This window comes from Camelus dromedarius, chromosome 4, assembly GCF_036321535.1.
Source record: "Camelus dromedarius isolate mCamDro1 chromosome 4, mCamDro1.pat, whole genome shotgun sequence".
Taxonomy (NCBI): Eukaryota; Metazoa; Chordata; class Mammalia; order Artiodactyla; family Camelidae; genus Camelus; species Camelus dromedarius.
In genome coordinates, this window is record NC_087439.1 from 35,958,341 (window position 1) to 35,974,979 (window position 16,639).

Sequence of the window (16,639 nt, forward strand, 5' to 3'; positions counted from 1 at the left end):
CATTTTAAATATTGATTATATGTTGAAATAATATTTTGGAACTATTAAGTTAAAATACACTATGGCATTTTATCTTTTAAAATATTTTAATATGGCTAATTAAAAATTTTAAATTATATATGTGGCTCACACCTGCGGCTCGCATCACACTGTTTTTCAACAGCACTGCTATAGTAAGTAGTCAACTCAGTTTACCAACATCCTGGTACATAGACATGCTTGAAGTGGTGTGGTGTGAGGGAAAACCTTTCTATTCAGGTAGCACAAGAAACTCATTCCTGCTCAGTTGTCTAGTAGTTCAGAAACTGGGGAAATTGCTTACCTATAGCAACAGCTGTCAAATAAATCTGTAAAACAGAGCTTTTAAAATGGGGTATATTGAGGATTCAGATGAAATGTACTTGTCATGTCACCTAATAGGTGTCAATAAATATCAATGGGCTCCTTTTCCCCCTTGAACTTAGATTTTTTTAAATCTGTATTTTTTTGCTTTATAAAATAGAAACAGTGCCATATATATGCCAACATTATTTATAATGTTACCAACTGGGGATAATTATTGTTTATTTGGGTATATAACCTTCCAGTCTTCTTTTCTGTAGCTAAATGGGTGTAATATTTTCAGAGGGAAAAAAAAAAAGAGAATCCATGTTATGCAAACTATTTTGTGGCCTGATTTTTATTTGCATAGCAACTGATTGCAACTACCTGTGTCATTAAAAGTTCATTAATTATTAATGACAGTGTGGTATTCCACTGTGTGGATATATCATAATTGATCAGACGAATCCTCTGTTGGCTGTTTACTCATTTTGAAGATGTTGCTATCACTAAAGAAAGAAAAACAATATTGAGAACCTTTGAAGCCAACTATTTATGTCATTTCTATGATTATTTCCTTTAAGATTATTTCTAAAGTGACAAAGATTATTTACATTTATAAAGATATTTCATGACATATTGCCAGAGTGCCTTCCAAAGGAGTTTATATGCTAATTATGTATAAAAACGCCCATTTCTCCCACTTTGATAAATTTCTTTTGTGTTTTTATCATTTTATAGGTAAAAATGTAAGTATCTTTAAATTTTTCATTGCTCTGATGAATAGCAAGGTTTTCATAAATCTCTGTCATTTGTATTCAGAATTACCACCCAGAGTTCCACAGACGGCCACCATGACATCAGCTCGCCTCCCGCATTGGCACCATGCACTCTGCATCCCCACCTGTGACTGCAGTAGATGAACCATCTGTGCTTATTCCTCTACTTGTGTGCTAAATCCCATTACTGACTGGATCATTCTCATCAGCCTCAAACTTAATAATGTTTGTCCCATTTTAGGCAAAACAAAAGACAAAGCAACAATACAAAAGTCTGGCCCTACTTCCTTGCTAACCTTTGCAAAAGAACTTCTCAAAATAGTTATCTATGCTCACTTGCCTTCAACGCTTTCCTCCCATCCACACAAATCCAACCCAGCCAGGCATTTGCTCTTACTACTTCCATGAAAATGGTCACCGATGACCTCCATGTAGAGACAGCAGTCAACTATCCATCCTATTTTATTTGACTTAGCAGCATCTATTCAGTGAATCGCCCCTCCTCAGCTCGCAGTGCTGACCACTCCCTCTTCCCTTGCCTTCCAGGATAGCACTCTCTTGGTTTCCTTGTCATATCTCACAGAACTTTTCTCAGTGTTCTTTGTTATTACCCCTCTTCTTGCTGACACTGTAAGGCCAGCAGATCCAAGGAATCAGTCTGTACCTTCTCCTTTGTCCCTTCACACACTATTTTGGTGATCACATCCAGTTTCGTGATGATGACTCACAAACATGTATCTGCAACTCAGATCTCTCTCCCAAACTCCAAACTCACAGAACTGACTGTCTTCACAAAATCTCTACTTGGACGTCTTATAGTATCAAACTCAACCGGTCTAAACCCAAACACCTGATTTTCCCCACAGCCAGACTTGCTTTGCTTACAATCTTCCCCATCTCAGTTGATGGTAACTTCATCCTTCCAGTTGCTCAGCCTCAAAACTTTGGACTCTTCTTTTCTTGCTCTTTTTTTCACACATCATATGAAATCTGTCAGCAGATGCTATTGGTTCTCCCTTTAAAATGTGTCCAAAAGCTGACTAGTTCACACACCTCCACCTCCTGATCCAGGCCACCATTATCTTCCACCTGGATTATTCCAATAACTTCCTAAGGGCTCAATCTTTTCTTGCCCCGCCTTTCCTCCATCTTAAGCACAACAACTGCTTAAGTGATCCTGCTAAAATGTACGTTAGGTCTTCTTACTCTGCACACTTCTCTCACACTTCTGCTTCCAGTAGTTTCCTGTTTCACTTGGAATTAAATCAGAAGTTTTAAAAATGGCTACCAGGCTCTAAATGACCCACCCTCACCCTCACTTCTTTGACCACGACTTCGACTCCTCTCCCCATCTATCACTCTGTTCCTGCCATGCCAGCCACTTGCCAGAAATATGCCCATGCAGTAAACACTGGCTAGCACACTTAGATCTCAAATTTCTGCACGGTTAGTCCTCTCACCCGCTTCATGACTTTCCTTCAATGTTGTTAGGCAGTTTAGATAGAAATGAGCACTGGGCAGGGGTAGGGGAAGGGGAAAGGAACAACCCAGAAAATGGCAGAGTGTCTGCATTCAGGAAAAGGGACCCCAGAAATTTTTACTTTCTCTAAATAAGGCCAGTAAAAGAAGCCAGTTAAAATCAAAGCGCTGCAGCTGAGCATGGGAGAGGGCCGTGGTATAACTTGACCCAATGAACCTGCCCAAAAGGGGATGGGCATGCCAGAGCGCAGGGAACCTGAGTGGTCAATCAATCAATCACAAAACCAGGATATAAAAACAGGAAAAACAAAGGAGCAGCACCATTTTTCCTCTCTTGGATTGGCCTGCTCCCAATTCTCAGAGCGTACTTCCACTATCTTTTTTACTTCACTAATAAAAATCTTCCTTATAACACGTTTTCTGTCTCTTGTCAAAAATTCTTTTTTTTTAGGTGACTAGGAACCCAGGTTATTCTTATTTCCCTTTTCTGATAACAATGTCACTCTCTCAACCAGGACTACACCCAAAATTCTCTTCAAAATTGCCATCTGCCCACACCCCCACAACCCCAGCAACTTCCCTTCCACTCTAATCTCTATTTTCTTCATAGCACTTATCACCTTCTAATACACTATTCTGTGTAATTTACTTACATATTGTGTTTATAGTTTGTTGTGTGTCTCCAAGTTGCTTCATGAGTACAGGGAGTTTCGTCTATTTTATGCCAGTAATTGCTCAAAAAATATTTGTTGAAAATATAAATGACAAATCACTTCTTCACCTCTTTTGGTCACTTTTCTCTTCTTGCTGTTCACCAATCTATTAATTTGCAGTGTCTTTATATATTAGAGATTTTAATTTCCTGTGCCTGGTATTTGCCAATACTTCCCATTTGTCATTTAATTTTTAACCTTATTATTATTTTTTTCCTTAGAAACATTCTTTGTTTTTAGACTAGGTTATATATTTGCAGGTTTTAAAATTCAAAAGCTATAATAAAAGGGGGGTTATGATAAAAATTCTCCCTCACACTCACCCCCCCCAGGCATCTAGCTTCCCTCCCCAAAGGCAACAAATGTTATCAATTTTTGCATATTTCTGAGATGTAATTAAGCATATATATGCATGTGTGTATGTGTATGAGCAAGTACACATTTAAGTTTTCCTCTTTTACACAATGTTTACTGTTCATTGTGTACAAGATTTGCTTAACCTTATATCACACCCTAACCCCTACCCTTGGAGAGTGTTCTGTGTCAATGAATGTTAAGTATTTACATTTTTTTAAAATCTGGAAAATAATACATTGTATGGTTGCACAATAATGTATAAAACTAGTCCCTATTGATATTGAGATTCTTTCATCAACCTTTAGCTACTACAATGAGTAACTAAAAATAAATTACTATATATTCAAGTATATAGTTGATCCTTTAACAATATGGCAGGGTGGTGTGAGGAGGGGAGGGTTGGGGGCACTGAAATTTCCCTGCAATCAAAAATCTGATTATAACTTATAGTTGGTCCTTCTAGTACTTGGCTCTTCTGTATCTGAGGTTCTGTGTCTGCAGATTCAACCAACCATGGATCATAGTTACTATAGCATTTACTATTGGAAAAAAAAATGTGTAAGTGGACCCTCTCAGTTCAAACTCGTATTGTTCAAAGGTTAACGGTATTTGTATACCTTATTAAGATATGGAAACTATTGGGACAAGGTGTATATGTGCTTTGAGATTTGATAAATCCTACCAAACTTCTCTCTGCAGAAAAGTTAACATTAATTTAGACTCCCTTTCAGCAGAATATGAAACACCTGTCTTCTTACACCTGTACATCTGTTAGGTTTAGTTGCACATGGCAGACACCCCTTAAATTCTTTCAGCATAAAGAATGTATGGTGGCTAGATAGTAACTGATTTACATTATAATTGGAAGGGCTGGAGGAGCAATTTCCAACACCCAGAAAATCACAGTGCCTCTGTTGTGCTTAGGAAAAGCCCCACCTACCACCTCAGGAAGCTGCAACTGCAGACCAAGATCCACAGGAGCTTAATGAGCGCCCCACTCCCTGTCTCTATCTCCCTTAATTCCAAATCCAAATCGTATTATGCAAACATTCTTGATTGTTAGAACCTAAATCACATCCATTGACTAATCTCTTATGACAACATGATATCATTTACAAAATATTTAATATAAGATAGCAAGAGTCCTCCTTCATGATTGGTTTCCCCACCTCCAGGCTTTCTGGGCTATTTTTGCTTATTTTTTTTCCCATGTAAAACTAAAATTCAGATTAGTATTTTTTTAATCTTGTAAATAATTTTATTGGAATCAGATTAAATTTATAGACTAGAGGTAAATATCTAGAATTGTTGAAACTTCTATTCTAAAATCAAGATACGGCTGGTTCAAGTTTTATGTTCTCAAGTAATGTTTTAAAGTTTTCTTCCTACAGTATAGATCTTTCACATTTCTTGCTAAATGAGCTCTGAGATATTCTATATTTATTGTTGCTGTTGCAAACTATGTTTCCTCATTGGTTATATCTTCTAGATAGCCATTGTTTGCATATATAAAAACATGTTTGGTTGTATTTATAATTTTATATCCAGCCATCTTACTAAATTATCTTATTACTTGTATAGATTTTTCTGGTGAATGCCTTGGATTTTCCAAATAAAATCCCATTATCCAAAAATAAGATAATTTTACCTACTTTGTTCTATGTTTTTTTAATATATGGTTTGTTTGTTTGTTTATTCTTTAATGGCGGTACTGGGGATTGAACCCTGGACCTTGTGCATGCTAATACGCTCTACCACTGAGCTATTTCCCTCCCCTTTCCTTCTACGTCTTATAACTCTAATATATTTCTCATCTCATTTTGTTGCCTAGTATTTACAGGATAACATTAATTAATGGAGGTAATTGCAGATACTCATCACTTACAAAGGTGTTTCCTTCTATTGTTTCCCCATTAAATTTTGAAAGGTTTACATATTTTATAATGGTAAAAAGTATTCATCTATTAATTTTAACATTTTTACATTAAGAATAGATGCTAAAACCTTTAGTGGCATTTTAGTGTCCATAAACATAAGCTGCATTGGATCTCCTTAGATTCATTATTTCAATGTATATGAATATCAACACTGGAGATTCACTAAAATATTTTATTTCATATTTTTGTGTCAATAGATATAAATGACACTGGGCAATAATTTTCTGTGCAATAGTTATCAAGTTTTCTACCAATGTTATGTCTGCTTCATAAACATAACTTAGAAGTTTTTCTTCTTCTATGCTCTGGAACAGTTAAATAGCAATGGAATTATTTATTCTTCTTTATTTATTTTTAAAATTAACCAACTTTATTGTTTAGAGTAGTTTTAGATATACAACAGATTTGAACAGAAAGTACAGAGTTCCCATACACCCCCGTCCCCACACATGTAAAATTTCTCCACTGTCAACATCCTGGACCAGAGTGGTGTATTTGTTGCAATCAATAAACCTAAATCGACATGTGATTATCATGCAAAGTCTATAGTTCCCATTGTGATTTATTCCTGGCTTTGTACATCCTATAGGTTTTGATAAAAGTATAGTATGTATCCACCACTGTAATATTTTACAGATGGTTTCTCTGCTCTAAAAACCTTCTGTGCTCTGCCTATCCATACCTCCCTCTCCCTAACTTGTGGCAACAACTAATTTTCTCGCTGTCTCCATAGTTTTGCCTTTTCTGGAATGTCATAGAGTTGGAATCATACAGAATGTAGCCTTTTCAGATTCTTTTGCTTAGTAATATGCATTTAAGTTTTCTCCATGTCTTTTCATCACTTAATAGCTCATTTCTTTTTGGTGTTGAGTAATATTCCATTGTCTGAATGTACCATGGTTTGTTTTATCCATTTACCCGCTGAAGGGCATCTTGGTTGCTTCCAAGTATTGGCAATAATTGATAAAGCTGCTATAAAATCCACGTGCAGGTTTTTGTGTGGACAAAAGTTTTCAATTACTTTGGGTAATTATCAAGGAGTACAGTTGCTGAAAACTGAATATGATTTGCTTAGATGTAGGGTTTTGTTTTTGTTTTTATTTTTGTTTGGTGTTTGTCTTGCTTCCTGTTCTCTGAACTTCCTGGATTTGTGGTTTGGTGCTGATAGTAATTTGGGGAAATTCTCAGTCTCTGATACTTAAAGTATTTCTTCTGTTCTCTTCTTTCTTCTCCTTCTTGTATTCCCACTACACATATATCTTATACCTTTAGTAGCTGTCTCACAGTTCTTGGACATTTTTTTTCAGTCTTTTTTCTCCTTGCTTTTCAGTTTTGGAAAATTCCATTGCCGTATGCACAGGCTGAGAGATTCTTTCCTCAGCCATGTTCTGTAAACTAATGAGTCCAATGCCAAATAAGGTATTCTTCATTTCTGCCATAGTGTGTTTGATCACCAGCATTTCTTTGATTATTTCTTAGAATTTGCATCTCTCTGCTTACATTATTCCTTTGTCCTTGCATGTCTAATTTTTCCTACAAATCCCTTAGCATATTAATAATCATAGTTTTTTAAAAATTCCTGGTCTGATAATTCCAACATTCCTGCCATATCTGACACTGGTTTTGATGCTTGCTTAGTCTCATCAAATAGTACTTTTTGCCTTTCAGTATGCTTTGTAATTTTCTGTAGTCGTTTAAAGGCACACATGATGTACTGGGTAAAAGGAACTATGGTAAATAGGCCTTTAGTAATACAGTGGTAAGATGTGGGGAGAGGAGAAGCCTTCTATAGTCCTATGATTAGATCTCGGGCTTTTAGGGAGCCTGTGTCCCTGGACTGTGAACTTCACCAATCCTCAGGATTTTCCCTCTCTTTGGTGGGACAGGATGGCTGGAGAGGGCTGGAGGAGGGTAGTTCCCTTCTCTCACATGGAAAGCTAGAGCTGTTGGACTTGGGGATTTTCCTGCCCCCAGATAGGTTAGGGTCTGATAAAGCTAGCAGTTTAGGCTCTGATAAAATAGTTTCCCTGAGGGCAGCCTTTGTTGAGAACATAAAGCTCTGGAGTATTTCAAAATAGTTCACTTTCCTCTTCCCTGGCCAGAGGCAAGAGAGGATTTTTCTCAGATATTCACTGTGAGAACCTGGTAGAACTCCTTGAGGTAAAACAAAAGTCATGGGACCCACATGACTCAGGCCCCCTAGAGTTTTTAACTTTCAGAGTTGTCAGCACACAGCTTCCAGCAATTTGTCAGTTACTGTTTAGGTTTCCCTACCCCAACCTTGATTCCTGTGAAGGTTTCTGCTGATGGGTTTCTTCTCAGGCAATTTGTGATTCTCTGTATCACCTACGTCTCCAATTTTGGGGGCAGTGGTTTGCCCTGTGACATTACCTCTCTGATGTAGTTAAGGACAGTTGTTGATTTTCCAGTTTGTTCAACTTTCTACTCCTTGTTAGAGCAAAGTGACAAATTCTAAGCTCCTTATATGCTGAACCAAAGACTGGAAGTCCATATTGATTCTTTAAAGATTTAAAACTCACCTGAGAAAAATACCCTGTTAGATTTTTTTAAATGTTTATGTCACTGAATTTATTTAAATTTTTTCTTTATGATTTTCACTGCAGGTAACATGTTTTAAAAAGCCATCTTCAAGATTACTTAATACTTGTTTTTATTTTTAGTCTAATTCTTTCATGATTTTTTTCTTCTTCACATTTTAATGTGCCTGGGGTTTACTGAGTCACATGGAATAAGAAAGAGATCTGACCTTATTTTCTAATTGCCTGTTTTTAATGCTATCATATAAATATAATCCAATCTTCCCCTCAGTTAAAAATTTTTACCTTTATAATAAATTAAATTCTTACAGATATTTTCTGTTTTCTGTATTTCTATTTTATTCCACTGATCTGCTACATATTACAGAGATATATAAAACTTTCTAACGTATTTTAATATTAAAATATATGCTTATATTTGGCTGTGTAAGTTTCACCACTCCCCTAACCCCAATTATTCTTCATTTTGAAACTTTGGGTGACTTTACAAGCTTAATCACCCTAATGGATTTTTGGAATAATGTTTAATAATTCTTCAATTGTGACTGTATTAGATTGACAGATTAATTTCGTGAGTCATGGATATTTTGAAATCAAATCAACTACTGTATAAAATTAGGAATTTTATACTCACACTGGTTTAAGGCATTAATATGGACTAATTGCCCTTGAAAATCTAGCAGTGAGGTTGGCTTCCCATGCAGTCAAACAGGGTTCCCAGCTCAGTTTCCCCATGATTATCTGGGCTCTGTCCTTTCCTTGTGCACTGTTTCCTTCATTCACAAGTTAGCTGCCAGCGGCCCATTCGCACAGCTATGGACGTTCTTGATAGATCCACAGGGGAGAAAAGGCACTACCCCTCACAAGGATCTGACAAAAGTTCTGAGCTTTACTCTGATCTGGACCACCCTAAGCTAGTTGCTGTAGCCTGGGGGAATGAGGTTGCTGACTGGTGAATGCTCCCAACCAGGCGTAACTTTGGATCTGGGGATGCAGTCATTCCAACCTAAACTGGCAAGCTGCTACAAAATAGGGGGAATTAAAATAATACTGGGATTAACTATGGTGTCCACTGCCTTTAGCCCAGTGAAAATTTCTTATAATTTAAAAATGTCAGGGGGAGGGTAATAGCTCAATGGTAGAGTGCATGCTTAGCATGCACGAGGTCCTGGGTTCAATCCTCAGTACCTCCATTAAAACAATTGAAAAAATAAAATTAAAATGTCCCAGATTGTTCATCCTTCTTATGGTTTAGCAGTGGGCACCTGCTCACTTGTGCAGGGGTGCACATACAGGTACATAACCTATGTGAATTCTCACAAGGCCAAATAACTAGAATCAAAAACAGAAATCAAAATAAAGGCAGACATTGGCAAACGAGAGTCCAATTAATATTACAATTGAACATACAATTCATTGTGCTCATTGGAACAGTGTATTTACTATTCTATTTATGCATTGTTATATTATTTAATAGCAGTGTATTTATTCAAAATAGCCCATTTACTCTCTTCCTCTTCAATAAAACTGCTTCTGAAATCTCATTCAATTTTATCGATGCTTCATCATTCCCTGCCAGCATGTTTATAAAATAGTCTCTTCAGCGGTTGTTTGCATGTAATTTTCATTTGGTCAGGGTACACACGTATATGTTGCTTCCCCGCAATATTTGAAGCTTTCTCAAAGGCAAGGTCATATTCTAGTCTAGCCTGTCTGTTGAACCCTCTACCAAGGAGCTTAGCAGAGACCACTGTATATTAAGGATTACCCAATAAATATTCATCAAGTGAAACATATCATTAACTACATAAAATTTACTCTGGATAATTATACATGGCCAGCAGACTATTAAACTAGAATTTATGAAACTATATTTCTCCGAAGTAGACTCCTACCTCTCCCATAACAAGCCTCACCACTCTCACCTTCATTGTTTTCACCTTTAATTCAACTCAATTTGCACAATCATTTATTTAGAAGCTGCTATGTGCCAGGATGTGCTAGGTGCTAAGGATACAAATAATGCTAATAAATTACTTTGACTTCAAGGGGTTTACAGCCTAGTCATTTAATATCCCTTCTTAGAATGTCCTCATTACCACCTTCCTGCCTTATCTAATCCTACCCATTCCTCAAACTCCGTAGTGAATTTTACTTCCTCCATCAAGGCTTTCTAAGCTATTTTTTTCTTCAGTATTTCTTCTCTCTGCAGAAATCTTAGTATGTGATGTGTATTCCTCTTATTCACTATTTAATCTTCAGTAATGGCAATGGAGCTATGACTCTCAACTTCTTCTGAGTGGCACAGGGTTGCACAAAGGAGGAGCAGAAACAGAGTTTAGATTAAAATAAAGACAAGATAACTGGCTCTAAAGAATAGATCCGACTTGAAGGGAGCCACCATAGGCTGCTAAGGCAAACTCCTCCACGTTAAGGAGCTGTTAGCCTAGAAACACCACAGTCTCAGCTAGCTTTCCTAGAGAACAAGATACCATCTGGGAGGAGAGGTCACGGGGCAGCCAACTTGCTTTAATAGGACAGAGTCAGATTTATTTTCCTCACAGCCACAATCAGTCTAATTACTAAAAAAACAAAACAAAACAAAACAAACAAAAACCCTCTCTTTCTTGCTTGAAGAATTTTAAAATTTCTTTAACAAGGTTGGGATGGGGAGGGAGAGAGGATGTTTATTTTACAGTTAGAAACAAACTAAGTGCATGGTTAATATTTCACTGTGACTGAGTTTCAATTAAAGTGTAATTAATTCAACAGTCAACTATAAATGATATATTAATGTTTTTCTCCACTTTATTATAAGATAGAAAGAAAGGAAGACAGAGAGGCAGAGAAGGAGGAGGCTCTTAGGAGACCAAAAACGTGTCTGCCCAGGAGGAACACATGACCATTCCCACAGAGCAGTAAGAAAGCAGCTTAGGTCAGGAAAGTCGCAGACTTTACCCGAGATTGCCTTTCCAAGTGTGCTGAGACAAGTAGAAGCTGTCACTGAAGAGTTCAGCTCAAGAAGCTACCAAAGAAAAGAATTACACTTGGTAGGATTTAAGATTTTCCTTGTTATTCATTTCTTAACACTAGTAATTTCACATAGAGGAGCTTCATTCACAAGCAATTCATTAAGAAATATAAGACATACTAATACTCATCACATTTATCTTCTCTGACTTCAAAGGAAGAGCCTTTAACTTCTAATTTACTATAAATGTGTCCCTTCAATAGTTTTCCTGTCTTTTAAATATACATTCTTTAGGAAAAACCTTAAAGTCAATATAATAGAGTAAAAGGCATGTTTTCCTAGAAAATGTTCCCCAGAAACTTCATATATAGAAGACTACATGAAGTAGCCAGTTGATCTGACCCAGGGTGGCATCTTTGGGTTTGTTCATTAAATAAATTTTAATATAGAATTTACACTAGAGAATATGACCCTGCCAAAACTAAATTCTAAATCACTTAACACTATAGTTCTCATTCAGAAGAAGACTGTTATTCTCAGGATTCAATCAAAAGTACATTTTTCTTACTGCTATTTGCAGCAACATGGATGGACTCAGAGAATATCATACTAAGTGAAGTAAGTCAGGGAGAAAAAGGCAAATATTACATAGTATCACTGATAAGTGGAATCTAAAAGCTAATACAAATGAATCTATACATGAAAAAGAGACAGACTCACACACATAGAAAACAAACTTATGGTTACAAAAGGGGAAAGAGAAAGGGGGAGGGATAAATTAGGAGTGTGAGATTAACAGATACAAACTGCTGTACATAAAATAAACAATAAGGATTTACTATATAGCACAGGGAACAATGATATTCAATATCTTATAATACCCTGTAACAAAATATAATCTGAAATACATATATATATATATATATAATATACAACTGAATCACTTTGTTGCGTTGCTGTACAACTGAAACTAATGCAATATTGTAAATCAACTAGACTTCAATTTTTTAAAAGTGCACGTTCTAGAAAGAATTTATACAACATACTTTGTGTTCAGTATAGGACAAAATCACAGTAGATTATAAGTAACATAATTCCATGGGTACAATTTCCATTGTAATCAATTATTAGCACTGATTTGTGAATTCCCACTGGAGAGGAGCATCAATCTTGAAGTGAAAATTCATAGTTATCAAAAATTCATGTTTGAAAACTATTTCTTACTTGTGCAGTAAAGAGATAAATAAGGAGTATTTTTATCAAGTTTCAACCTTATAAAAACCTTTAAAAACATTATTTCAGGGTAACTACTTCGGAGGAAAAAAAACCCCTCTCCATTCAATAAATAGTCAATCTAAACATTTATTGATAGATTGTATTCCAATGACATAGTACCTATAAAAACGGTAAGTCAGAATTATAGTGACCCCTAACAAAAATTAAAATGTGGTGGCAAAAATCTATATAATTCTAGTAGCTTTATCTTACCTGTATACGTCTTCTAACTGCAGATCAAAATCTTGAAGTTTCTTTTGATATTTCTCTGTGAAGCTACAGAACTCATTAAGGATTGAAGATTTCAAATCTGAGTATGGACACTCCAAAGTTTCAAATTCCATGGGCAGTTCACTAAGTAGGTTAATTCCTTCTTCTGAAGAATGATCTAGTATCTGAAAAAAATATATATATATATGATTGTTCTATTTACTGTAAATGACAAACTGATAAATTACTATCTGTATCACACTTACTTGCACACTCCATTCTGAAAGATTATTTTCTATTTTCTGTTGCTCTAGACTGAGTCTTTCAAAGACAGCTTTTAATTGTTTCTTCACGGAGTCAACCTAGAGGACATTTAGAACAAGTAGTATGCAAATTATTCTGATTTAGCCAATATTTATATTTAATGTCACAGGAATTTTTCACAAAAGCCAATAAGTGATGACAAATTAGATAAGGGAAAGCCCCTTTGAGGACCTATGAAAGAGGGTTCAAGAGATGCCTTAACCAGGCAGTTATCATCAAAGGAGCCTTAAAGGGGCTTCCAGACACATAACCCAAGAATGGGCTCAGTCATAGCCACTCTGCACCCACATTTGGATTTTGTCTGTGATCAGACAGAGAGCTTATCAGATTGCCTGTACTTCAATCACCCCCTCCTTTCTTTGCATCCTTGCCTCTAATCCCCAGCTGTGCAAGGATTTTTAATTATTCGTGAAAGCAATATGACAACACTACAGAATAACTGAAAAAATAGAGTAAGAAAAATCACCTAAAACTCTACACCTAGTGAAACTATGATAACGAAGCTTATGCTCTAGTTGAGGGAGGTAGTCAATAAACTAATTTTAAAAGTAAGAAAGTATCCAGAGGAGGTAAGTGATGTAAAAACTGGGGGAGGTAATGGCGAGTGACTGTGGCTTCTCTCATGTGGCTGATCAGGACAGGCCTCTCAGAAAAGAGGACATTTAAGCTAAGACCTGAATGATAAAAAGAGCCATCAGTGGGACAGCCAGTGCAAAAGCCTTGAGACAGGAAGGAGTCGGGTTTATATGAGGAACTGGAAGAAGGCCAGCAGCAGTGAGACAAGGTTGAGTAGGAAAAGGAGAGTGTCAGTTAGGGGATGAGACTGAAGAGGTAGAGAGGGGGCTGGATGTACAGGGAGGAATTGTGGGTGAGCAGGAGCCCAGAGATTTACCAGGGAGATGACCTGATCCCCCTCCCCTAAGGCTGGATCTCAAAATACACTGGTGGATGGAGGGGCAAGAATGAAAGCAGAGAGACAAGTTATAAGGTCACTGTAACATTCCAGGTGAGAAGTGAGCATGCTTGCAGATTCAGGGATATGTTTCAGATACCAAGTAGACAGAATTTGCTGTATCTTCTATTTCAATACACCAGACATATGTGTTTCTTTTTTTCTTTTTTTTTTTTAACATTTTTTATTGATTTATAATTATTTTACACTGTTGTTTCAAATTCCAGTCTAGAGCACAACAGACATATGTGTTTCTTATCTCAAATTGTTCCAATGGGGATAAAAATAAAATATTACATTATTAAAAGTAAAGGTAAGGGGGTGAGGATATAGCTAAGTGGTAGAGTGCATGCTTAGCATGCACAAGGTCCTGGGTTCAACCCCCAGTACCTCCAGATAAATAAATAAATACCTAATTATCTCCACTATCCCCCAAAATACAAAGTAAAGGTAATACACTGACCTCTTCTAGTACTTTCACAGAGTTAAACTCACTCTGTGAGTGTGAACACTGTGAAATGGGATGCAGTCTGTATTTTAGATCTTCTCTCAATTGCTGAATAGGATGTATCACATTTTCAAGATATATGCACCATTGTTCTGCTAACTCTCGTTCTATGGTGAAACAAAATTAAATCAAAGCAACACATTATTAAGCTTCTTCAAGAACAGGTCATCGGGATGCAGATTTATTTTGGGATTCCTTTAGAAAAAAGACAAACAGCAGTTAATATTAAAAAAACATGAAGTGGGAGGGTATAGGTCAAATGGTAGAGTGCATGCTTAGCATACACAAGGACCTGGGTTCAATCCCCAGGACTCCTCTAAAGACGAATAAACTTCATTAACACACACACACACACACACACAAACCACCATGAAATGAGTGACCCACTTTTTTTTTTCTCTTAATATATATTTTTACTGAAGAATAGTCAGTTTACAATTTGTTTCAATTTCTGATGTACTGCATAATGCTTCAGTCATACATGAACATACATTTATTCATTTTCATACTCTTTTCCACCATAAGTTACCACAAGATATTGAATATAGTTCCCTGTGCTATACAGTATGAACTTGTTATTTACCTATTTTATATACAGTAGTTAGTATCTACAAATCTTGAACTCCCAATTTATCCCTGCCCACCCCCTTTACTCCCCTGATAACCTTAAGTTTGTTTTCTTTGTCTGTGAGTCTGTTTCTGTTTTGTAAACAAGTTCATTTGTCTCTTTTTTTTTTGATTCCATATAAGTGATATCTATGGTATTTTTCTGGTTTGATCATTTTCCTTTGTATTAGCTTGGCTTCTTTTGATTTTTGTGACTTTATTGCATGTTTTTGATTTGTGGTTACCCTATTTTTCAGGTGTATCAACCCCTTACTATATCTGTTTGCTTTAGACTGGTAGTCATGTAGGCTCAAACACATCCCAAAAAGAATGAAGGAAAAAGAAAAAAAAGAAGAGAGCGACCAAAAAATCTGTATTTTCTTGCTCCCATCTCCTACCTTTTATGATTTTGATGTCCTTTTTTTTTTTTTAAACATCTTCATGTTTATTCTCTTGCAACTCATTGTAGTTATCGCATTTCCAGTTATGGTTTTCTTGTGTTAATAGTTTCCTGCTTCTTTTCTATTTAGAGTAGATCTTTCAATATTTCTTTTAGGATAGGTTTAGTATTGCTTGATTCTTTTAGTTCTTGGTTGTCTGTGAAATTCTTTACCTCTCCTACTCTAAAGGATAGTCTTGCCAGATAAGAGTACCATAGGCTAAAGCTTTTTCTAATTCAGGACTGAAAATATCTTGCCACTTCCTTCTGGCTAGCAGTGTTTGTGTAGAGAAATCAGCTGGGGGGGTCCCTTGTAACTAACTCTTTGTTTTTCTCTTACTGTCTTTAGAATCATTTCTTTATCTTTAACTTTGGCCCTGTGTCTTGGCTGTTATCCCTTTGACTGAGGGTGTGGTTGGTGTGATGATCAGAGCCTGCCCTAATTGTTGTTGTGGAGTGGGACCTCTTTTTTTGTTCTGTGGTTGTCACAGCCTTGACAGGGGCCAGGTCTGCTCCCCCGTTGCTGGAATAGAGGCTTCTAGACCCACTTCTGAGCTTTGGTGTGTGGTAGGCAGGGTTGGAGAGCTTTAGCTGAGAAGAATCGCTAAGCATACCTCTGCAGGAGATGTCCACTGGGAGGTGCCCTCTGTGGTATTGTCTGTCACTTGTTATGTGGGCTTACACAGTACTCTGCTGACACTGCTGTTGTCCCCGCCTGAGCTGTGGGAATGTTGGCCACCCGCTCTGGTGTCCCCCAGGTTCTGGGCCCCAGGAACCACCAGCACATACCTGCCAATGTTGGGTGCTAGGGCCAGCTGTGGCGAGCGTGCAGTCACACACCTGAGTCCGTGGTGTGCCACAGTGTCGGCGCAGACCCCAGCCCCGCCTCTACGTAAGGCAAGGTACACTGGCCTGCTGTAAAAACCTTTACTCACCCCGGCTGTGCGCCAGAACTCCGCTCACTGCCTGTTCCTCCCAGGGGCACAGGTCCACAAAGGGCCAGAGAGAGTAAATTCACCCTCTCAGTCCAGCCTGTGAAGCTGCAGGGCCGCTGGGTATGGATTCAGCTTTTAGCTCCACCGCAGCTCTGACTGACCCGCACCTCTCTTCTCGCGAGAACACACCAAGGATGGTACCAAACAGAGAAAGCGGCTGTGGCGGGGCTGCGGCGCGGCTGCGTTGCACCCCCTCCCCCCACCACGCACACCAG

General features: G+C 37.3%; 1 protein-coding gene across 1 annotated transcript in view; it reads right to left on the bottom strand.

The window, feature by feature from the left end:
- The window catches only part of CCDC148 (coiled-coil domain containing 148), a 314,087-nt gene that overhangs the window by 231,604 nt on the left and 65,844 nt on the right, over positions 1–16,639 (bottom strand). Inside the window, exons 7-9 of the mRNA XM_064484812.1 lie at positions 14,340–14,491; positions 12,867–12,962; positions 12,604–12,785 (exon numbers count right to left, since the gene is read on the bottom strand). Of these exons, the coding sequence (XP_064340882.1) occupies positions 12,604–12,785; positions 12,867–12,962; positions 14,340–14,491 (430 nt within the window). The remainder of the gene's footprint in view (positions 1–12,603; positions 12,786–12,866; positions 12,963–14,339; positions 14,492–16,639) is intronic.